The sequence below is a fragment of the Heteronotia binoei genome, chromosome 5 (assembly GCF_032191835.1).
Source record: "Heteronotia binoei isolate CCM8104 ecotype False Entrance Well chromosome 5, APGP_CSIRO_Hbin_v1, whole genome shotgun sequence".
Classification (NCBI taxonomy): Eukaryota; Metazoa; Chordata; class Lepidosauria; order Squamata; family Gekkonidae; genus Heteronotia; species Heteronotia binoei.
In genome coordinates, this window is record NC_083227.1 from 88,219,746 (window position 1) to 88,241,702 (window position 21,957).

General features: G+C 40.6%; 2 protein-coding genes across 2 annotated transcripts in view; one reads left to right on the forward strand and one right to left on the reverse strand.

Moving 5' to 3' along the window:
• The window catches only part of CACNA2D3 (calcium voltage-gated channel auxiliary subunit alpha2delta 3), a 1,102,401-nt gene that overhangs the window by 171,044 nt on the left and 909,400 nt on the right, over window positions 1-21,957 (reverse strand). The window lies entirely within an intron of this gene.
• LRTM1 (leucine rich repeats and transmembrane domains 1) lies at window positions 4,405-18,466 on the forward strand. Its single transcript, XM_060238288.1, has 3 exons — window positions 4,405-4,927; window positions 6,669-7,265; window positions 18,028-18,466. The coding sequence occupies exons 1-3, from the start codon at window positions 4,921-4,923 to the stop codon at window positions 18,459-18,461; spliced, it is 1,038 nt and encodes a 345-aa protein (XP_060094271.1). The 5' UTR covers window positions 4,405-4,920; the 3' UTR covers window positions 18,462-18,466.

The following is a 21,957-nucleotide window of genomic DNA, read 5'->3' on the forward strand; positions in this document are numbered from 1 at the left end:
GATGGTGGAAGACAGGAAGGCCTGGCGTGACTTTGTCCGTGGGGTCGCAAAGAGTCGGACTCAACTGTGCGACTGAACAACAACGTCAAAGGCCATGTCAGTTCTCCAGATCTGGTACCACACCCAACACATTGAAGTACTTAATTAGCAAAATTTGACCCTTCCAAAGATAAACAACAAATGCAAAGAGTGCATATTTTGTTGTCAGTTGCACACATAAATTTAGCTGCAAAATGGATAGACAAAGCATTACCTAATACTGAAGGATGGCACCAGCCAACCAGAGAGCCAGTTTGGTGTAGTGGTTAAGTGTGCAGACTTTTATCTGGGAGAACCAGGTTTGATTCCCCATTCCTCCACTTGCACCTGCTGGAATGGCCTTGGGTCAGCTATAGCTATCCAAGGAGTTGTCCTTGAAAGGGCAGCTGCTGTGAGAGCCCTCTCAGTGTCACCCACCTCACAGGGTGTCTGTTGTGGGGGGAGAAGATATAGGAGATTATAAGTTGCTCTGAGTCTCTGATTCAGAGAGAAGGGCAGAGTATAAATCTGCAGTCTTCTTCTATATGGAAACACTTTTTATAGTGAGTAAAAATTTGAGTCAAACTCAAACATGGTCTGCTGAAAATTACGAAAGAAATTTTGTATCCTCATGGCACCCTACTATTGAATATCTTACTGAACATGATATAGTCCCCACCAGCTGACATATTTTTGAGATGTTTTATTTTAGTTATATCAAATGGTCATAGAATGACTAGGTTTCCATATGTCTAGTCTGTTAAGCTTACCTATTTTCTTTTTGTATCATGCTGATATAATTCTGTATTCTGCTTTTTGAAAATTGAAAAAATATTTTTTTAAATAGTAAAATTTAGAACACCCAAATAGGGTTGCCAATCCCCAATTGAGGGGCAGGGGATCCCCTGGCTTGGAGGCCCTTCCCCCAGGGTTCTCAGAAAGTGGTGGGGGGGGAATGTTCACTGGGCAGTCCATTATACCCTATGGAGACTGATTCCCACAGGGTATAATGGAGAATCAATTCATGGGTATCTTGTACTCTTGGGTGGGGCTGTTTTTTGAGGTAGAGGCACTAAACTTTCAGCATAGCACCTGGTGCCTCTCATAAAAAAAACGCAAAGTTTCAAAAAGATTGGACCAGGGGGTCCAATTCTATGAGCCCCAAAAGAAGGTACCCCTATCCTCCCATTATATCCAAAGAAAGGAAGGCATTTAAAAGGAGCAGAGTCCCTTTAAATGTGATGGCCAGAATTCCCTTTAGAGTTCATTTGTGGCTGTCACAATCTAGCTCCTGGCTCCACCCCCAAAGTTTCCTGGCTCCAACCCCAAAGTCCACAGATATTTGAGTCAGACTTGGCAACCCTACACCCAAAAAACCCACAATAGGAAGTGTGGCTTTTAGTGGAAATGTATTCAGTTTTGGTTGTCAAAGTAGTCAGATAGGAAGCATAATATCTTGGTTGGACATCACATTTTTGTTTCTTTTGGATGGTTGCCTTTGCTTGTGTAGTGCAAACAGATTAATATGATAAACTGCTTCAGTATTATTCCTTAATTACAACAGGCTGCACTTCAAGTATTGCTTTTTGTCATTAGATTATACAACAGACCTAGAATAGCACCACTGAAATCAGTGCTTTTGACTCTAAATAGGGGTTAGATTTCTCTTTGGGATTGTATCCATTTCTCAGTTTTAGGTTTCAAGGGATATAAAGGAAATTATTTATGCACAGCAAACCTTGGGCAGATCACAAATGGCATAATGACTACAGATGATAGTTGTCCAAATCATGTTTTAAAGAACATAATAATCCCTCGTGTATATATCTCACCATCCTTCAAGGAGTCCATTTTGTCATTAAGAAGTCATGCCATGGAAGGTTAGATTGAGACAGAATGAGTGGCCCAAAGTCAGTCAGCTTTCTAGCCCAAGTAGAGACTTGAACCTAGACTTCCTCAATCCAAGTTTAAAACTCTATCTATTGTACATACGAGGTTTCCTAATATCATGCCTGCATTTTAAAAATCCACTCCACAGCATATTTTAGAATGTGGATTAAAAAGAAAAACATCAAAAAAAGCAAAGAGAAACTTCTGGCTGAAGTATACAAGGCAGACTTTTTTAAGGTTACAGAAACTAAATAAAATTTCAAAAGCATTGCAATCAAAACTCACCTTGACGGCTGGAAGGAAAAGCACTTGCATGGACAATATTTGAAAGATATTAGGTTGATAATGAAAACTCCCAGAAGTGGCTCCAAAATGGACACTTAGAGAAAGAAATTGAAAGACTCATTCTAACAGCGCGAGAGCAGACATTCAAAACAAATAGTATTAAAGCCAAGATTCAGAAGACCAGTGATGAAAGCAAATGTCCACTTTGTGAGACAAAGGATGAACCAGTCAACCACATGGGCAGTGCCTGAAGTAAAATTGCTCAAACTGACTGTAAAGAATGCCATGATAGAGTTGCAGCTATGTTGCACAGGAATATTTGCAAGAAGGATGTTGTTCCATCAGGTAGAAATTTATGAGAGCACAGACTAGACAAGATCATGGAGAACAATGAAACAAAGATTCTTTGGAACTTCTAACTACAAAGAGGTAAACACCTGAAGTGTAACACGCCTGATATCACCATTGTAGAGGAGGAAATGAGAGATAGGGTTTGGATAATTGACATTGCAATTCCAGGAGACAGCAGAATAGAAAAGAAAGAACAAGAGAAGATCAGAAAACACCATGACCTATGAATAGAGCTAGAAAGCTTCTGGGAGAAGAAAGTAACCATTGTTGCAGTTGTCATTGGAGCACTTAGAGCAGTGCCTAGAAGTCTCAAGAAACACCTGGACATTCTGGGTACTGATCAAATGACATCAGTTTAGCTCCTAAATACAGTGTTACTTGGAATAGCAAGAATCCTGTGAAGGTACATCTGCAATTCCCAAGAATCTGGCTAGATCTTGAATTGCAGAACCCCATCTACCAGTCAAATATCTGACCAGAGAATCTGTCCTTTTAACTGGAAGTATAAAATACAAGTGGACTGCAGACTGAATTCATTGGGTGCTACACCATCTGGACCAGCAGCCTCTTTTAAAAGAATTATTCAGTGGATTTCACTCACTTTTCATTTTAGTAAGTGCCCAGAATGCAGAGGGATATAGGAAGAAGTTGGTTATTTGAAGTCTTATTATATGTTTTAAGTTTGGAATTGTAAGATGCTTGGTGGAAAGTGGTATATAAATATTTTAATAAATAAATTGGTCCTCACTTCAATTTCCTAAGAGATTACTTTAATACCTCACTTCAACTGATACCTTCCCTTTAAAAAAAAGAGGAAGGGAAATTGATTTGATAGACTTTCTTATTTTTTTAAAAAATATATGTTTATAAAAATACAGCATATACAGAAAATAATATATATGTAAAATAAATTATTTTCATATGGGCTGGTAATGTGACTAAAACGGTTTTCTGAAAAATACTGTGATTTTAGCAAATGCATTAGGAATCAATATATCTTTTATTGCAGATACAGTGCTACTGAATCATGTACTATTCTGAACAAAAAAGCAAGGCTTTTTTGTAGAAAATGCCCAGCAGGAACTCATTTGCATATTAGGCCACAACTGGAACTTCATTCCTGTGTGTTCCTGTTTAAAAAACCCTGCATAAAAGTAATTTCTCTTAGAATTATAAATAGTATTTCAGATTCATTTTAGTATGTTGTTGAATCTTCAGTATATCTGACAGCCATATTTCTCAGTTGTGGGTTTTTAGTTAGCAAAGATGTGTAGATACATTACACTGATGTATTTTATGGATTTAAATGTAAGCGCTCTCTATTATGGACAAAAGGAATTGTCATCCCAGCATGAGCTGATCCAAGGAACCCAATCCCTTAAACACTAGTGAAACAGTATCGAGCTTTTTTTTATCAGGGGCTGCTTCCTGCCATTTCTATGGCAAAGCCATTTATTCAGGAATTTGGTAGCAATCTCAAAGCAAGAAGAAGATTCTAATCTCCCTGTCCTTCTGCAAGGCAACCCATGCATCAGACATGAAATCAACTGTGAAGGTTGTCAGCCATAAGATCAGCCATAGTCATTACAGATAAAGCTACAGCATAAAACCAATGTATATGGCAGTAAACTATTCCATATTGTTTGAAGAAAGAGGACCAACATTTTGAATGTTCAAAGTTATTTGCCATTTTTTTAAAAAAAGAAACATACACATCTGTTTTCTCCCTCCCCATACAATAAAATCTTGTCAGCCCAACTAATCCCTGGAGAAATCAAAAGAGTAAGCCCCAGAATAGCAAACAAGTGTACGGCCAAAACCATGTAATCAAGATGAAGGCCTCTTTGCACTGAGATTACACACCCCATTGCCTCCAATCACAGCTGAGGATGATGGGAGCACAAGATCAGAGTCATCTGATTTTGCAAGGGTTGGAAAGCTATGGCTAACAGTCCAACAGAATTCCAAAACGACACTGGATTTAAAAAGTCAGCTTTATTTCTGTGCCTCGGATTTGAGGGCAGATTAAATAATTGAAAAGGCTAGGCTATTAGGTCACAATTTCTGTGTTACAGCTGTCCAGTACAAATTGACAGGCACTGCATGGCCTGTTGACTGAGTACAAGAGGCAGAGAGCATCGCTGTGGGTAGCAGAACAACCGTCAACAACATGTGAAAAGGAATTATGATCCAATGGAAAAAATACTCAGCAAGCATTTATAAAGCAGCAATTAGAAGAGGTCCAATGGCAACTACAATTGTGTTTTCTGAATAAATGCACTGGTACATATGCAACTATAGTCCCAACAACAAGTTTGCTACAGTTATTGCTTCACATAAAACTGAAACATCTGCAAAACAGACAACTGAATAACCATGAAAGGTAAGAGGAAATTTTATTTAGATCTACTGGGAAGAAATGCTGTCTAAGCATACAGTTACACCCCTTATCTTTCCTATGTGATTGCAATGTCCAGAATAACACAGAGGCTCAATATAAATACAATTAAGTTTAAGAAACAATCTACAAGATGAACTGTAATCATGGAACATTGAGGGCTTAATCTTAAATGTTTAAGCTGTGAATGTTGGTGTTAAATATGTATCTCTTGTTAACAACTGTAGAGCCTTTTTATCTTCCAGAATAACTGAATAAAATTTAGCTTTAACCCTATGTATTTTCACTAAGAATAAATTCCCACTATGTTTAGTAGGGCACCAAATAAATGTGGACAGGATAAGAAGAATTGCTGCCTAGATATAGTAATAAATACTACTATTGATTTTTTTTTAAAAAAAAGAAAGCTTGTATAATTATTTCTTATTTAAAAGATGTATTATGATCCTTCACCAAGATTGTTTTATTGTATGCATAGAAACATTCATAAACAGTCATACTGGCACAAGTATAAGATCTACAGATGATTTTTCCAACTTGATTAACTTTTTCAAAGGAGGGGAAAATTCAAGTTGTTAGAAAACAGTATGGGTCACATATAAGAATAGTGTGTACTTTCCATTAAATTAAAATACTATTGAAAAGCTGAAATAGATATGTAGAGATGAAAAGCTGAAGTAGAGAACCTGTTACAACATTACAAATCAGTGTCAATTTTATTTATTTTGTTTTATGGCGTTTAATACAGCTACTTGCCTAATTGAACATTAATTCAAATGTGCACATTGATGTCTCATACTTGTAGGCTGTTCCATTTATTTGACTGCATAACCTGATCAGCACTTGAGAAAAAAAATGCCTTTGAACCCATGGAAATTAATAAGGTAGCTCTTGCAGTAAGGAAGGCTAGCGCACCATTAAAATTCACTAGATTGGGGTGACTGATTAATCCTATAGATCACAGTATGAAATATAAGAAGCTTAGTGACTCTTACTGAAGAAAAATGGGACAACTCATAGGTTTAATCAGAAGCATAAGTGTTTTATGTAATAATGTCCAGTGTGCTTGCCATCTTTTAAGGACTAACCAATGGATGGCAAAGCGCATTGAATAATACAGACTAAAAATTCCCGAATTACTAATCAATCTGTATCTTTATTATAATTCAGCTTGCCCAAAAACATATTAATGATAAAATCACCATGCTGAAAACATTCATTAGAATGGTCCCATCCCTATCTAGTCTCTTAACATTTGGGTCACTAGTTATAACAAGTTGAGTTTATTTGTTAAGAATTGTAAAATAATTTTCAACCAATACTTGCACTTTCTACTAAACCATACAAAGTAGCTCAATTTAAGTGTATTTGAGATAATCTCTAATCTACATGATATCAATGTTTCTATAGCTAGAATTTAGTTGTTCTGTGAAATATTCAGTTAAGACTATGCAAATTGTATGGACTACATCTTGCCAGTTTTTTCTATTAAGAGGGAGGAGAGGACCCTTTCTGACTACTAAAAAGGCTGTACTGAAGATGATGGGACCTATGCAGACAACAGCTAAATAGGACATTGGCTACAACAGGGAGGGTTGGAGACATGAATACGAGTGGAAAAGCAGGTGGGATCCAGCCCAATATCTCTTGAATATACTAAACATTTATAAGATAGTCAATGAGAAAAATGACTTTAAACATTGATAATTCTTTTCTTCTTGCACAGGTGCATTGCTTTGGGTTTCAAGTGTCATCTTCCTAATGCCTGCGGTGAATTGCTGTCCCTCAAAATGTCAGTGTCATCAGTTTTCAAAAACAGTGGACTGTAGGAACCGAGGGCTTGCTGAAGTCCCTTCCTACTTACCTGCTGAAACTCAAATATTATTGTTGTCAAATAATCACATTCAGAAAATCAATCACAGTGTTTTTATTGAGACTACAATTCTCAAAATTTTGGATTTATCTAATAATTCTATCTCAGGTCTGCTGCCTAACACTTTCAAAGGACTGCGATATCTACAGATCCTAAATTTAACTAGAAACTTCATTGAATATGTAGACAACAAGACTTTTAATTCCCTCCCTCACTTAAAAGAACTGGATTTATCATCCAACAATATAGTAAGTCTGCCTAGAACTCTAGGAAATAACACAGGGAACATAACTTTACTGTCTCTGAAGCATAATAAACTTCAGAAAGTAGACAGACTTCTGTTAGAATCACTTCCAAATCTGAAAGTTGTTCTTTTCAAGGGTAACTCCTGGCTATGCAACTGTCATGTCTTTGGCCTTAAATTGTGGCTGGAGACTTTTTTATACAGAGGTAAGTGACTTTTCTGTACTACATGTATTATATGTTAAGTAAATGTTAAGATATACTTCACTGTACCAGTGTATTGTGGGTTTCTTATTAATCCAAGGAAGCACTAAATAATATGAAAAAACTGTTTTTAAAAATAATATCCTTATGTAGATTTTACTGTATAGCATGTGCATCTTCTACATTTTTATTTATTTATATTATATTTATTTAAGTCTACATTTCTAAGTAGCCTTAAACATTTTTTTAAAATATACATATAGATCATTATAGCTATTAGCAAGCAAAGACAGTGTTTGGGAGAAGGGAACAATGGTCTGTACAAACACAATTCATATATTCCAGCATTCTGAACTGATGCAACTACTACAACTTCTGCTTGAGTATTTATTGTATCTAAAAGAGACTATTCAACTTTTGCAGCTGTATACTTTTACAATGGTTTGTTTTTAAAATCCATAGAATTTAAAAATGAAAACATTGTAGTGGATCTAAGGGACCACTTTAGAGCAGAGTACATAATTATTATTTGGTTTATTTATAGTCTACCTTTCTTGCTGAGATTTAAGGTGGATTACATAATTGCCACATCCTACTTCTACACAATAATATGCAAGGCAGTAGTAACACGAATTATTTTCACCACTATCACTCAACTACAAAAACAGGGGGTCAGGAAATGTGTGCCGCTTTAATCCTATAGTAATCCTATGCAGATTTATTCCAGTCTAAATCAGTTGAAGTCAATGGGTTGGGACTGTGAACTGTTAAGTATACCAAGCTAGAATGTAAGAAGATCCACATTGGATCACGCTGAACTGTGACCACTGAGATCTTTTTGTTTTGTCCCCACATTTTATACTCAGAGGGATGCACTCTCTGAACATGATCTAATTCAATTAGCCCTGTGTAGCACAGTCCCGTGTGGCAGCTGGAACCATACAACTGGGCCATGGTTTTTTTCTGGTAGAGTCTGTCAAGAGGAGGGAAAGAGGAAAAGCTGAAGAGGGGAGTGGGCAGATCTGACAAATTTCAGTCCTACATGAATGTGAGTATATAATGATCAAAACTAATAGCCCAATCCAGACATATGTGGCGGGCAGGCACTTGGGCGTGGGCAGAACTACAGAGTCACTCGTCTCTTTTTTTGGGGGGGGGGGTTTAACTTTTTATTACATTTAACAACAACAACAACATATATATATATATATACACACACACAAAACATAAACTTAGGGATGTAGACCGCGGGATGCATTATATACTTATATCATTAGAATACAAATCCTTTGTTCTAACGTAACCCAAATCATACATTCTACAGTTAACCCCTTTTTACACTATATTCTTATTATCTTTCCCCCATAACCATTCATACAATAAGTTCCATTTCCCTTCTATTTGTCTATTTGTTAATTTCTTCTCTTAATATCTCCTCAGCTCAGTCTAGAACCAACCAAAAATACTTTCTTTCTTCTGCACTATGATCCAAAAGAACATTTGGCATTTCAAGTCATCTTACTTTGTTTATAAATCACATAGTATCAATTTAATTCCCTGCAACAACAACAAAAAAACAGCAATTTCGGAATACACTTTCATACAATAAATTCCATTTTCCTTCTATCTGTTTGTCTATTTGTTAATTTCTTCTCTTAATATCTCCATCAAAGTATCTAGCTCAGCTAAGTCTAGAACTAACGAAAAAAAAAAACCTTTCTTTCTTCTACACTGTGGTCCAAAAAAGAAGAAAAAAAAATTGGCATTTCAAATCATCTTACTTTGTTAATGAATTGTATGGTATCAATTTGTTTCCCTGCAACAAAGCAACCAGCAATTTCGGAATACACTTTCTTCAGTTTTATTGGTGTAATATGACAACGATATAACTTTAATGATTTGTCTCTCATTGTCTGGCAGACCAATTCCTTCATTTTCCTCCTAATACACCTTATATAAACCTCTCTCAGCAAGAGGTGTTCCTTGAAATAAATAAGGCAAGCTCTATAGCCATTTTCTATATCTTTCTTCAGTTCCTTTTTCTTCATACCAAGAACTGGTGTCAAGATCTCTACTATCACCTCCTTTATATCGTCATAACTATCCTCTGGAATATTCTGCATTCCTGAAATATGCACTACCTGTGCCATTTCTATTCTCACTAATCTGTCCCCTTCGTATTTTTGAACTTTTTCAATCTCCTCAGACTTTTCATTCACTACTTCCAACTTTCCTTCCACATATTTTGCAGATTGTGTCAAGCCATGAATCTCTTCCTTTACTTCCGTCAGTTGCTTTTGCAGGCCATCTAATTTCTTATTTACTCCATCTAATTGTTCTGTCAGATTTGCCTGCACCTGACTCAATGCATTCATAAAATACAGTTGCATAGAATTCTGCACTTCCTCTATAACTTCCTGTGAGGACATTACCTCCATCAGTTTTAAAGTTGCCAATAGTGGGACTAACCTATCTGTTTTGTCTTACTTGTATGTCGTACTAATTTTTCTATTGTCCAAGGTCTTACTGTCACCCCAATTCCAATTCATATACTACTACTTCGCCTTACTTCACTCAAAATTCATACATCACCTTCCTTTAACACTCTCACATGCCAGTTGGTTTTTATATCCTTAAATTACTATTCTTTACCACCAAACACTCTTCACCCGAACATTCACATTAACTCATTACATATAGAAAATCATATAGAAAATCAGCAGTAATCAAATTAACAATAGTTAATTATTCAATCCATTAATTATTTGTTAACTGTCTCTTTTGAATCCTTAATGTTTCCCAACCGCTTATCCTTCTGTCTTCCTCTTCTTCTTCTCCCTTTTCTTCCTCTTCTTAATCTCAATCTCTGCTCCTCTCTTCTGCTACCAGTTCAAAAAGCCAGTTCAGTAAATCCATTCCTGTTCTTCCACATCTCTGCCAACAGAATTCCAGCCTCTCCACCGCACCTCCGCCCTTGCATTCCTGGAAACTCTATACTACATCAAAAGTCTCCCATCTTTAGCTCCTTGTCTCTTTAAGAAAATTGCCATGCATGAGCATATGGGAAAAGGGAGAGGAAAAGAAGTTCATGAAGGCTCCCCTTAAATTGTCAGAAATCTCCTGCTTCTTTCCTCTTTCCCCCCTTTCTTCACCTCCTCTGTCTCAGTGCTCTTCACAAACTTTTACAATCACAGCCAGTCTGCGACTCCCAACCTCCACCGTTGCTGCCAAGGTAGTCCTCCACCACTCCTCCACTTTCTGCCTTTATGTATTTGCCAAACCAAGTCTCTTTCCCCCCAGCTTCGGACTCCACTCGAAAGTAGGGGCAAAACAACTCACTTAGTAAGTTCTTTCCTTCATTTATGTCTCCAGTTTTAGAGTCAGATATACTTCCCCCCCCTTCTTTACCATTTATTCTGTCCTCCAAATGCCGCTTCGCCTACTCCCCTTCTCCGGTGGTCACAGCTAATTCGCCATTAAGGCGTCTGGTCTATCCGGGCTTGAAGTAGTATGTTGAATGGGCTCTATGCTCCGAAAAACCAGCACAGAGTACCCAGCACTTCTCTGCATGAGTGCCCCTCCAATAGGGGCACCACCTAGTTCTTACCAGCTGAAGAACCCCACCAAAAAGACCAGCACAGACGCTGCAGAGCCGGAGCTCTGACAAACACATCTGTTAGCACCGTGCCGTTATCGGACTGAGTCACTCGTCTTTCAAAGGGGAGTCGGTACGCCACGCTGGGAGAGGGGCCCGACGAGCAAGAGAGAACCCGTCGCCATGGTGATTCCACCCAGGTGCATGCCATTGGCCTGCTGCTAAGGCGGGGATGAGGGAGGCACAGGCTCATGCGGGACCACAGAATTAGCCAGCCCATTGCATGTGACCGGGTGAGGGAGTGGAAAGCCTGCGCCCGAGAGAGCATCAATCTCACCACTTCCTCCCGCTGTCAGAGACTCTGCCAATGGCAGGCTGGCAGCCAGGGGCATGCACAGAGAAGCAGGAAGTGCCAAGAGTAGGAATTCCCTGTCCTAGACAGCGGCTGGAATGTGGGTCTGGGAGTGGCCAGACCAAGTCCAAAAGACACCACCCCCACCACCCAGAGCCCCCCCCCCCGGTGTTGACCTGCTGCCGCCCCCCGCTATGTGCAAGGAACACCTCCCCTGGGGGCTGCAGAACTCAGAGTGCGAGCCGCTGGGCATTCATCCACTTCAGAAACCCCCCCAAGTGCCCAGTGCACAGCAGTCCTGTGCGGCCAGGTAGGCCATCAGCTCGGGCAGACTGAGGGGCGGCACCCCCCCATCCAGCCACATGGGTGGCAGCGTGGTGGCTCATAGCCCAATCCCTGCCCCCAAGAACCAAGTCTGCCCACCCTCCCAGGCACTCCCTTGGAGAGGCCACTTACGGAGGGGGGGGGTCACCCTGGAAACGTACAACATATGCCAAGCAGGAGAGACAACAGAGGGCACAGCTCAGACTTTATTTTTCCAGAACAGAGTGCGACAGGTTCCCTGGTGTGCGCTGGGCAGTCTTGCCATGGGCGAGGCTCCGCTCTGAGCGGCGGGCAGAAGCAGCTGAGGGAGTGGGGGGGGGAGTGGAGCAGCACACATGGAAGCCTCTGTGTTGGAGTCCTACCTGCAAAACGGAGACAGAGATCAAGAGCCCCTGCAGGGGCGTTGGCTGGAAGAGTGGGCTGCGTTTCAGCTGGGCGCTCTCTTAAAGGATCAGTCTCTGACCCACCTCCCCGCAACGGGGCAGCTGCCACACACACACACACCGTGCCCCACCAGGGGTTGGGAACGCGGCAGAGGGCAGACCAAGGGAAGGGAGCAGGCGGCAGCACAGGGGAGTGGGGTCAGCAGATGCCCCCTGCCGGAGCCCACTGCCTGGTTCGCATGCCAGAGACGCTCACACACCGAAAGGTCAAAAGCGAGGGGAAGGGGAGATGGGGGGCAGTGGAACGTATCCAGCCATGGGCAACAGTCCTTGCATGCAGAGCCTCCGGGAGCCCGGAACCTGTTGAGACCTGGAAACAAGAGCAGTTAGCTCCAGGGGAGAGACCTCACCCTCTCACAAGGCAAAGATACTGTCAAAGCAACTGTGAGGTGCAAAACCTGTCACCGACGTGCCTGCCTGTCCCTCACTCTAAGTCCATTCGGCTGGGAGCTCACCGGCAGAGTTTCCCGCCATGCGCTCCTTTCCCTAACAACTGAGTTGTGCGAGGCCAGAGAGGAAGTATTTCTAGCGGGGGGGGATCGTGATTGGGTGATGGGGAGGGGGCTCGTCAGCCCGAGCCGCAAGGGGATTGGTGAGGCAATCATGGCGCTCCCTAAGGGGTTTCCAAGCTTCTGCAGCGGCAGCAACCTTTGTTTTTGGTTTCAACGTGTGCCTATGGGGCACGCCACTGTTTTTGCAGGTGCAAAGTTGCGCCTCTCAGGGGGGCGTGTCATGGGCCAAATTGCTCAGGAAGCTGCCTAAGCCTGGCCATGCCCCCAACTCCACCCCCTCCTCCGCCTGAATGCCGCGCTCCGCCTCACTTCCTCCCATGCTTTGGCGCAGCCCTCAAGTGCCGCTGCCCTTGGGTGCAGCGCCACTCGGGTGGCCTCCTACCCACGTACCTCCCCTCCGTTCAGGTGGTGCTGGTCGTACGTTGGTGCAAACCCTTCCTGCGCCCACATACCGGCTTGTCTGCTTCCAAAAGACTTTCCGTCCCCCTCCTCCTCTGGATTGCACTCTAAAGCATCAGTATGTAAGGCTATGAACTCCTTGCTGTGATTTATGAAAGGACAGATCTGGAGAAGCAGCATACTTTTTTGTTATTCAATTTTCAGCCTGCCCTCCCCTACACAGCAGGCTCTTCTTAAAACATGAAAATTTAAAGTACAGTACAAGTCATAAAATCTATCAATTTCAAAGCAATATTAACAAGATAAAAACCCTTAAGTGGCACCAACTGAACAATTTGATGAACCAGATGAAGTTCTAATTATACATAGATGCAGAATGAAGTAGGACAAGGTAACTGAATGGGTGAGGAAGCAGATATGATGGACTACAGCAGAGCAGGGCAGGCCATCGTAGATGCGTTATTGCTGCCTCAACCATAGGCCTAGTGGAATATCTGTACAATATGGTGGATATCTGTACAAAAAGTACATTTTTATTTGTACTTTAGAAGGGAAATCTGTAAGGAAACCTGTTATAAGTTCCATTAAAACAATTATGCAATTTTAATTGACTAAAATGCAATCCTATGCAGAGTTACTTTTATTTATTTATTCATTTATTTATTAAATAATAAATTAACATTAAAACATTTATATCCCATCTTTCCTCTTGGTTCAAAGCAGCTTACCATAATGCTTAAAACATCCTCACCTAAAACAAAAAATAGAATAACAAAACCCTAATCCCTCTCCCTCCTTCCCCTTAAACATGAATGCTATTCTAACCCCACAAAAGCCCTGGCAAACAGGCAGGTCTTGCAGCACCTGAAGATATCTAATGAAGGGGCCCTTCTCACCTCTTCAAGAAGCCCATTTCACAGAGCTGGAGCCATGATGGAAAAGGCCTGCAAGGAGGGGTGGCTGCCAAGGACTTGTGATGACAACTCATTTTCCCTCCCCTACTATTTCCTCTTTTCTCTGAAAGCCTCCATAGCTTCTTCCCTTTTTATTACTTCTCTCCTTTCTACCCACCAGCCAATCTACCTTTATCTGCCCACTCTCATCTTCAGCTTTTCCTCTTTCCCTCCTCCTGACAGACTCTACCAGGAAAAAAACTATGGCCCAGTTGTATGGTTCCAGCTGCCATCCTTGACTGTGCTGCACAGGGCTGGCCACCAGACATGACCCAGTTGTGCAGTGGAGATGGGAAACCTGTGAAGTTGTGCAGGGGGCACCTAATTTCCCCCTGTATCCCCTTCTCCACACTATTTCCTCTTCCCCTCCTCCTAGTGACCTCATTTGTACCATCTTTCTCCACAATAGGGACCTAAAACAGCCTACACAGTTCTGTTCTCCATTCGCAATAATTCTGTGATGTGTGTTAGGCTGAGAATGTATAACTGGCTCAAGGTCATGCAGTGAACTTATATGGCAGTGTGGTGATTCAAACCTGGATCTCCCAGATTATACTGTGAAACTATAGCTATATCACATCAGCTTTTTGTGTGTGTGTGTGTGGAGGGGTGGCTGCTATTGAACAGTAGCAAGGTGCTGGTTCTGGATGAGTTGCACAAGCTGTGTAGTAGCAAGTCTGGCCAAGTCTTGCAAGGAACATGGTATCATGACTTTTGCTACCAGGCATTAACCTGATGAGTCCTCTCTCAATGGCCAAAACAGCCCTGAAAAGGACTCTGCCCCCTCCTCCTGCCTTTTACTGGCAGAAACAAGGCTAGCGATACTATTGTGTTTGTCAAACAATGGCCACTGAGGGCAATCATTGCTTCAAACTTTTATTTCATATTTTCCTGCAAACTTGGGAGACTTTTCAGTGTTTAGAATGATCTGTCTTGTCTGCTCACGGCTCCAGTCTTTTGCTTTAAGTATCTACAGATTGGTCCACATTAAATATATTGATATTGTGTCAAAGTAGAGAGGATACAATACCTGACAGGTCTGTTTTGGATTTTAAAAGCTGTTACTTTCTTGAACAGGTTTCCTTACCTTTTAGATTATGTGAAAATCTTTAAAACCATAGACTTCCACCTAACCTGTAGCTTCTAAACAACTCAGAAAGACTATGTATGAGAAATATAAACCAGTGTGGAACACACACTAGGCCACCACACTAAACATCCCAATTCCATCTGAAATGACTGGAGGCACAGCAAGATTCCTATCTGCCTAAGGACATCTATTAATGGCTCCCCCAGCTCCTTCCCTCCCCTTCTACCTCCAAAGGTTTATATTTATTTATTTATTAAATTTATCAACCTTCCTCCCTGGTGGAACCAGGCTCAGGACAGCATACAACACTGTCATATAAAGGATTAATAAAACAAATAGGATTTAAATAAGATTTATTTAAATGCTTAAATAAGACAATAAGAACATAATAATCTAATCCATTACTTGTCTTCATTGACTATGGATAGTGATAAAGACTTCACATCCTAACAGTGCCACTTTCTCATGGGGAATGTGTGGGGGAGGTAATGAGAAATGGGAGTGCTAAGACCAAATTGTCACTGTCCTCGACCAAACATCTGGTGGAACATCTCTGCCTTGCACACCCTGCAGAACTGTAAATTGTCCCACAAGAAATGAATGTTACTTGGCAGAGTCCCACCAGGTTGGAGCCAGGGCAGAGAAGGCCCTGGCTTTAGTCAAGGACAGCTGGCTGTCTCAGGCCAGGGACCACCAAGAAGTTCTGATCTTTTGAGTATAACACTCTTCTGGGGGTATACCTGGTGGAACATCTCTGTTTTACAGGTCCTGCAAAACTGCATTAAGTCCTGCAGGAAAGGTGGTCCCAGAGGTCCTTGACCATTAAGGGCCTGAGGTTCTGAGGACCCTGATTAGCTGTTGCTGGTGTTCTCTGTCAGATCAAAAGGGATTAATATGAACCAGGAGATGGATTTGGCTCTATCTGTTACATCTAGTTATTCTAAAGACTCACTTTAGATCATTTGTTGTTCCTTCCTTCTCCTGTTGCAGCCTGAAATGCCTCCTCAGATGCTGCTCCTAGTGATGGGGGACACTCCCCCCCCCCACAGGAGCAGCATGAAAGGGAAGTTGAAAGGCTGTCACAGCTTAGGGAAATCCAGTGTACTTTACTCAGGACTTTTTTATAGCAGGAACTCCTTTACATATTACATATTATTACATATTATGTAGGCCAATCCTCCTGGAGCTTATGGTAGGCCCTGCGCTAACAGCCCTGTAAGCTCTTGGAGGATTGGCTACATCAGAACTGTGTGGCCTAATATGCAAAGGAGTTCCTGCTACAAAAAAAGCCCTGTGTACTTCCACTATCATCAAACATCCAACTGGAGACATAACATTAAAATAGAATGTACACACTAGGAATTGGCACAAACTGGGAAAATGGAGGTTCGTTGGAAGTTTGTGGTTTGGAATTTTCACAATTTCAGAATTGAGCTCTGAAGGCATTTAAATGCCTTTGAAGCTCACTTCTGGTTGAGCTGCTTGACCTGGAAGTAAGCCCTGAAGGTATTTAAATGCTTTTGGAGCCCTCATGAACCCTCCCATGAACCTCCATGGAGATTCATTGGTGGATTGTGAGAGGCACACTCTCCTGACCCCCTGGTTAAGGAAGCATGAAACAGCTTGGTTTGTGCTTGAACCAGGGTCTGTTTATTTATTTATGCCAGGGACGGCCAATGGTAGCTCTCCAGATGTTTTTTGCCTACAACTCCCATCAGCCCCAGCCATTGGTCATGCTGGCTGGGGCTGATGGGAGTTGTAGGCAAAAAACATCTGGAGAGCTACTGTTGGCCACCCCTGATTTATGTCCATCCCTAATTCACACACAATGTAACATCTGCAAGCTCAGACCTTGTGGTTGATTACTGGAAATGGACAACCTGAAATGGGCCTACATACATTGGAAGTATTCTTGTGTGCCCTACTCAAGCATTATAGATAGCAGGTGATCTCAGAAGTTGAGCAGATATAGTGGACAGGGTACACTCTTGCTCTTATTCCCCTCCTAATATACAGCACACACTGCACTTTAGCTAGTTTGGTCCTGTATTATTTCCATCTATCCTTTAAGAAAGCTTGATTCACCTCTCGGCTGAAAACTTCTCTCTACCTTATTATTTCCCTAGAACTAATTTCTGCCCTAATTTCCTGCAAAAACACACAAAACCTACTGTTCTTAAGCTCTGTTCTTAAGCTCTGTGTGAAGTTTCTTTTAGCCAGACCATTTACTTCTATCATACAAAATGCAGTTGCTTGGCATACTGACATTCAGATCTGCCAATTCACCCACAATGAGTGGAAAACATCTGATCATTTCTGTATGGAAATCTGATCTTCTAATTTGCTGCTGCTCTGCTCAGCTTCATTTTAACCATGGTTTCCTAAATAGTGTTGCTGTACAGTAGCCACTTGAAAACTCCCTTCCATGTTGGCTTTAATCACATGGATGGAAGTTTGTATGAAGGTTCTAGCCATTTATGAGAGTATAATTAGTAACGGTTGATAAAACAGACTTTGTTTGCTGGCCAGGGACAGTCTTGTGTGCATACCTAAGCACTTCTTCATACACATTGTGACTTGTCCAATTTCCTGCTCCTAATGCTGATCCACAATATATTAGGAACTGATTAATAAGGTTCTCATGCACAGACTTTTCAGAAGGCCTATAGTATCAAGTGGGAGGACACAAAACACTCAGTGGGCATGGAGAAGTTCAACATATGGCCTATCAGATTCTATGCAATATTTTGATTTCGGTTTATGAAATTTACTATCAGCCTATCACAACAGGTAGTATCAGTCTGAAAGCATTTATATGACTTGGCATTTCCCAAAATTTTTCCTAGTTCCACACCACAGCATACCTTTCCTGTCTTCTAGCAGCTTTTATACAATAAATGCTAATATATGCCTAGTGAATTACATGCTATAAATGATCACTGATAGGAATTCTTCCCATTGTCATAATTTTAACTTTAAAGAAATCATTATAAAATATGGTTGCTATTTTTGTCAAGAAGAGTCAGATTCTATAATACTTTACTTAGTTGGTGGGGGCAGATGCTTCTGAAATTAAAGCAAAATATGTCATTTTCAGGAGGAATTAGTGATGGTGTGATCTGCTCGACACCTGAAAATTGGAAGGGAAAGGACCTTCTCAAAATTCCTTATGAGATGTATGGGATCTGTCCTCCTACAGCTTCCCACGTCAAAAAGGATAATAATCTTCACTCTAACTCAGAGCATAAAATCTCTCTGAAACATACCCATCACAATGAACATGGAGACAGCAGCCGCTCACACTGTGAACCGAAACCAAAGCCACGACCTGTTAGCTTGCGTCATGCAATTGCCACTGTAGTAATAACTGGAGTGGTCTGTGGGATTGTATGTCTCATGATGTTGGCAGCTGCTGTGTATGGCTGTGCCTATGCTGCAATTACTGCAAAATACCACCGGGAACACTTGCCCCCTGGCAAGGAGAAGGGGAATCTTGAGGGAAAGGAGCCATTTGAGAGTTCATTGGCTTGAGTTATCGCTTTACGGTTACTTTTGTGCTTCATATTAAAAATGTTTGTATATAAAATTATTTGTAAGAAAAATCTTTTGAGATTTATTTTACATGTTTCTATATTCATACCTACACAGGATTGAGGTGCCCATTCAATGCATTTTAGACAAACCAGTCATTCAGTCCTCCCTAATCCCAACATGGCAGAGAAGGCTGATAGCAGAAAGGGCTGTAAACAGGGCTGTTCACCATCTGTGCAAACAAGATCATCCACAATCTTCTCCTGTGCTGTGGATCAGTCAATAATTGGAGAGGGAACAAGAATCCATTCTGAAGGAACTGATAAAAGGAAGTTGAGTTTCAGTGGAGCTGGAGATTTCTCTCTCTATTTGTTTTGGGTTGCTGTTCCCCAATAAAATGAACAAAACCAGGCAGCAAGATGCCAAAATCAAGGACATTTTCTGTCATTACTGAATGCTGGAAATTACTGCAGTCAAACTAGTTATATTAAAGAGTGGGTGTTAATCAGATCAAATGTTAATTATTATCCAACGCACCTCACTTATCTATTGTATAGAAGACAGCAACATAAAATTATATATCAAGCCCTAATTTGTATGTATGGCAGGGAATAACATTTTTATTACTTCAGAATATCCACTTATCATAAAACAACACTATTCCTTTTTTTTAAAAAAATGTAAATAGAATAGGCCATTTTGTAAAAGAGAAAAATAATCATTCTTCCAGGATAATTTTTTCATTGAAAATATTTTCATACGGCCTTTCCAATATTTTATTTGAAGTGGTTTTCATATAATTCAATTATTTATCTAGGTTACAAAATAAAACCACAGAGCACTTTTAAACCTGAATACAAAGTTTTGAGTCTGGGCAAATAACCATAAAATTAGGCATCAGAATGTCAGGGGAAGAGTATTCCATAGATGACATTGTCACATCAGAGAAATTCCTCTCCCTCATTGTCACCCACTTCCCCTATGAAGGTGATTTGGGAAACACATGAGATAAGTTTATTGTGATTGAACAAATTCATTGTGATTTTCCCTCCTACTTTGTACAAGAGAAATTTTTAAAATTGAAGAAAGAACTGAATTTTGATGGCATTCAGCTGGTTGACTTTTATGAATGTAAGGGCTGTATTATATATTTTCCTTGACTTTTATGAATGGAAGGGATGTATTATATATTTTCCTTGGGTTTGCCAAACTGGCTGGATATCTGCATAATAACAATAAAGGCTGCCTTATTCATCTCAGATCTGTAAATCGTGTGATTCTTTCAGCCACCTAGTTTGTTCATGGCTCCAGTCCCTGGATTTAAGTATCAACGGATCTGGCTACATTGAAACTCCAACTCTGAAAAAACCTACTTTTTGACTTGTTGCATGTTAAAAAATTTTCATATTAAGAAACACCATAATATGCTCCAGAAAAGAACTGTATATTTATCATTTCAGGCTGTGGATACTACCGCAAATAACCATTTTCCACAGTGATGTTTACTAACATTTCATATGTCAGAAGATAGTCCATGGAGAAAATAAGATCTAATCATTTAAATTAGCAAATGCAAAGTTACCATTTTGCAATATGAGATACTTAATGTTCAACTGCAGAAAACATAGATGAAAGACACCATTTGCTATATATTCCATGGAGACCACAAATTATCTTCCACAATTGCTTGTAATTTTCAAATGTATTGCAGATTATTTTTAGCTACTTGGTGTATACTTAATTACAAGAGTTTCTACAGAAATATTTGTTTGAAAAGCTGACATGGACATCTGTTACTAAAAGTCACAATATTTTCTGCATGAATTCTTTTTAGAAGTTTATTAAAATATATCTGGCAAACAATCTTCTAAAATCTGAGGTGGAAATTTTTTAAAATGTTGATGTAGGATAGAATGTAGAATATTCTTTTTAGGTAGAATAGGGATGAGCCAATATGGCAATTTTTTGGTCTCACTGGTTTTTTTTTATATTGTCACAGTCAGGGCTTTTTTTGAGAAGGAACACACAGGAACGCAGTTCCGGCTGGTTTGGTGTCAGGGATGTGTGGCCTAATATGCAAATGTTCCTGTTGAGCTTTTTCTACAAAAAAAAAAAGCCCTGGTCACAGTCAATTTCAGGTTATCTCATTTTCATTGTTATAAGATCCTTTTGTAATTTCTCACCATTTTAAGACCACAAAGCTGTTGTTCTTAATCATTTATATGTTATATGCCCCTTGCATTCATAATTGACGCAAAAGTAAAAGAGATCCTGGGACGAGCTCTGAGTTTAATTGACCACTGAGTTATGGCCCTTCACTAAAAGGATCTCCAACCAGAAGAAGACTGAAAAATACATTTGGGACAGATCTAGTTTCAGACACATGCAACACAGAAACAAGTTCAGGAGAGAGGAAGATTGCAGGGCGCAATGTGAAATCTCTTCCACTCAGAACTCTCCTTTTCTCTTGGGACAGAGGGGATAGACTTAAAATGATGACATAATATAGACATGCTGGATAAAACCAATAGTCCAGCATGCTTCCACCAATGTCCAGTCACAGTGAAGCCTAAAAGTACAGCCCCTAAATAACCAGCTCTCAGTTGTTTTCTGGATACTAATATTTGGCATTTAGTTAATGCAGCTAATAGCCAAGACCTAACTTTCATAAATCTGTCCAATGCCCACTGAACCCCACTGGTAGTGAATTCTACAGGTCAGCTATCCACTATGCGGGGAAAAAAATACTGACCATCTTGAGCTTCATGGGTTTCAATTCAGGGAAACACATGGGAGGGCAGTTTTTAAAATAGTAAAGAGCTCCCATTCTGTTGTATGGGAGTAGAATAATATATACCCCCAACTCACAAGCAGCCATTGTTTTCTGTTGACAGCAGACATGTCACATCTTTGTTAGAGGAATAAAACTTAGTCAAAGATTGAAGGGAACTGGAATTCATTTCTCCTGTAAGTAGTGGGAATTGGGAGTGTTTAGTGCTTACTCAGGGCTCTGAGGCTCCTGTCATAGAATCACAGAGTTGGAAGGGACCATTCAGGCCGTCTAGTCCAATCCCCTGCTCAATGCAGGATCAATGCAGCCTGCTCTGTCCTTCTGCTCATGCTGAGTAGAGGGGCTTAGCTTCATTAGCTGAGGACCTCCCATTGGACTTTGTGACTACTAGCTCTGGCTGGTGGGGATAGTGTGAGGTGGAGTGGAGTCAGGGCTCTGAGCCACCTGTCCCTCTGCTCACCCTGGGCAAATGAGCTTAGCTTCTGGTTGCCTTCCCAGAACACCCTCCCTCTCCATACTTATTTCGGAATACCTCTTCCTGGCTGGGGTTGTGTTTGGTGCTGAGCTCTGCCACTGAGACATCTGTCCTTCTGCTCACCTCAAAGAAGAAGAAGAAGAAGAAGAGTTGGATTTATACCTGCCCTTCACTTGTAGTCTCAGAGTGGCTGACAATATCTTCACCTTCTCCCCACAACAGACACTCTG

What these genes read in the sequence shown, in the direction of transcription:
- LRTM1 (XM_060238288.1), top strand. An exon ending in GGAGACTTTTTTATACAGAG is followed by an intron (nt 7,266 to 18,027) that starts GTAAGTGACTTT and finishes TGTCATTTTCAG; the next exon opens with GAGGAATTAGTGATGGTGTG.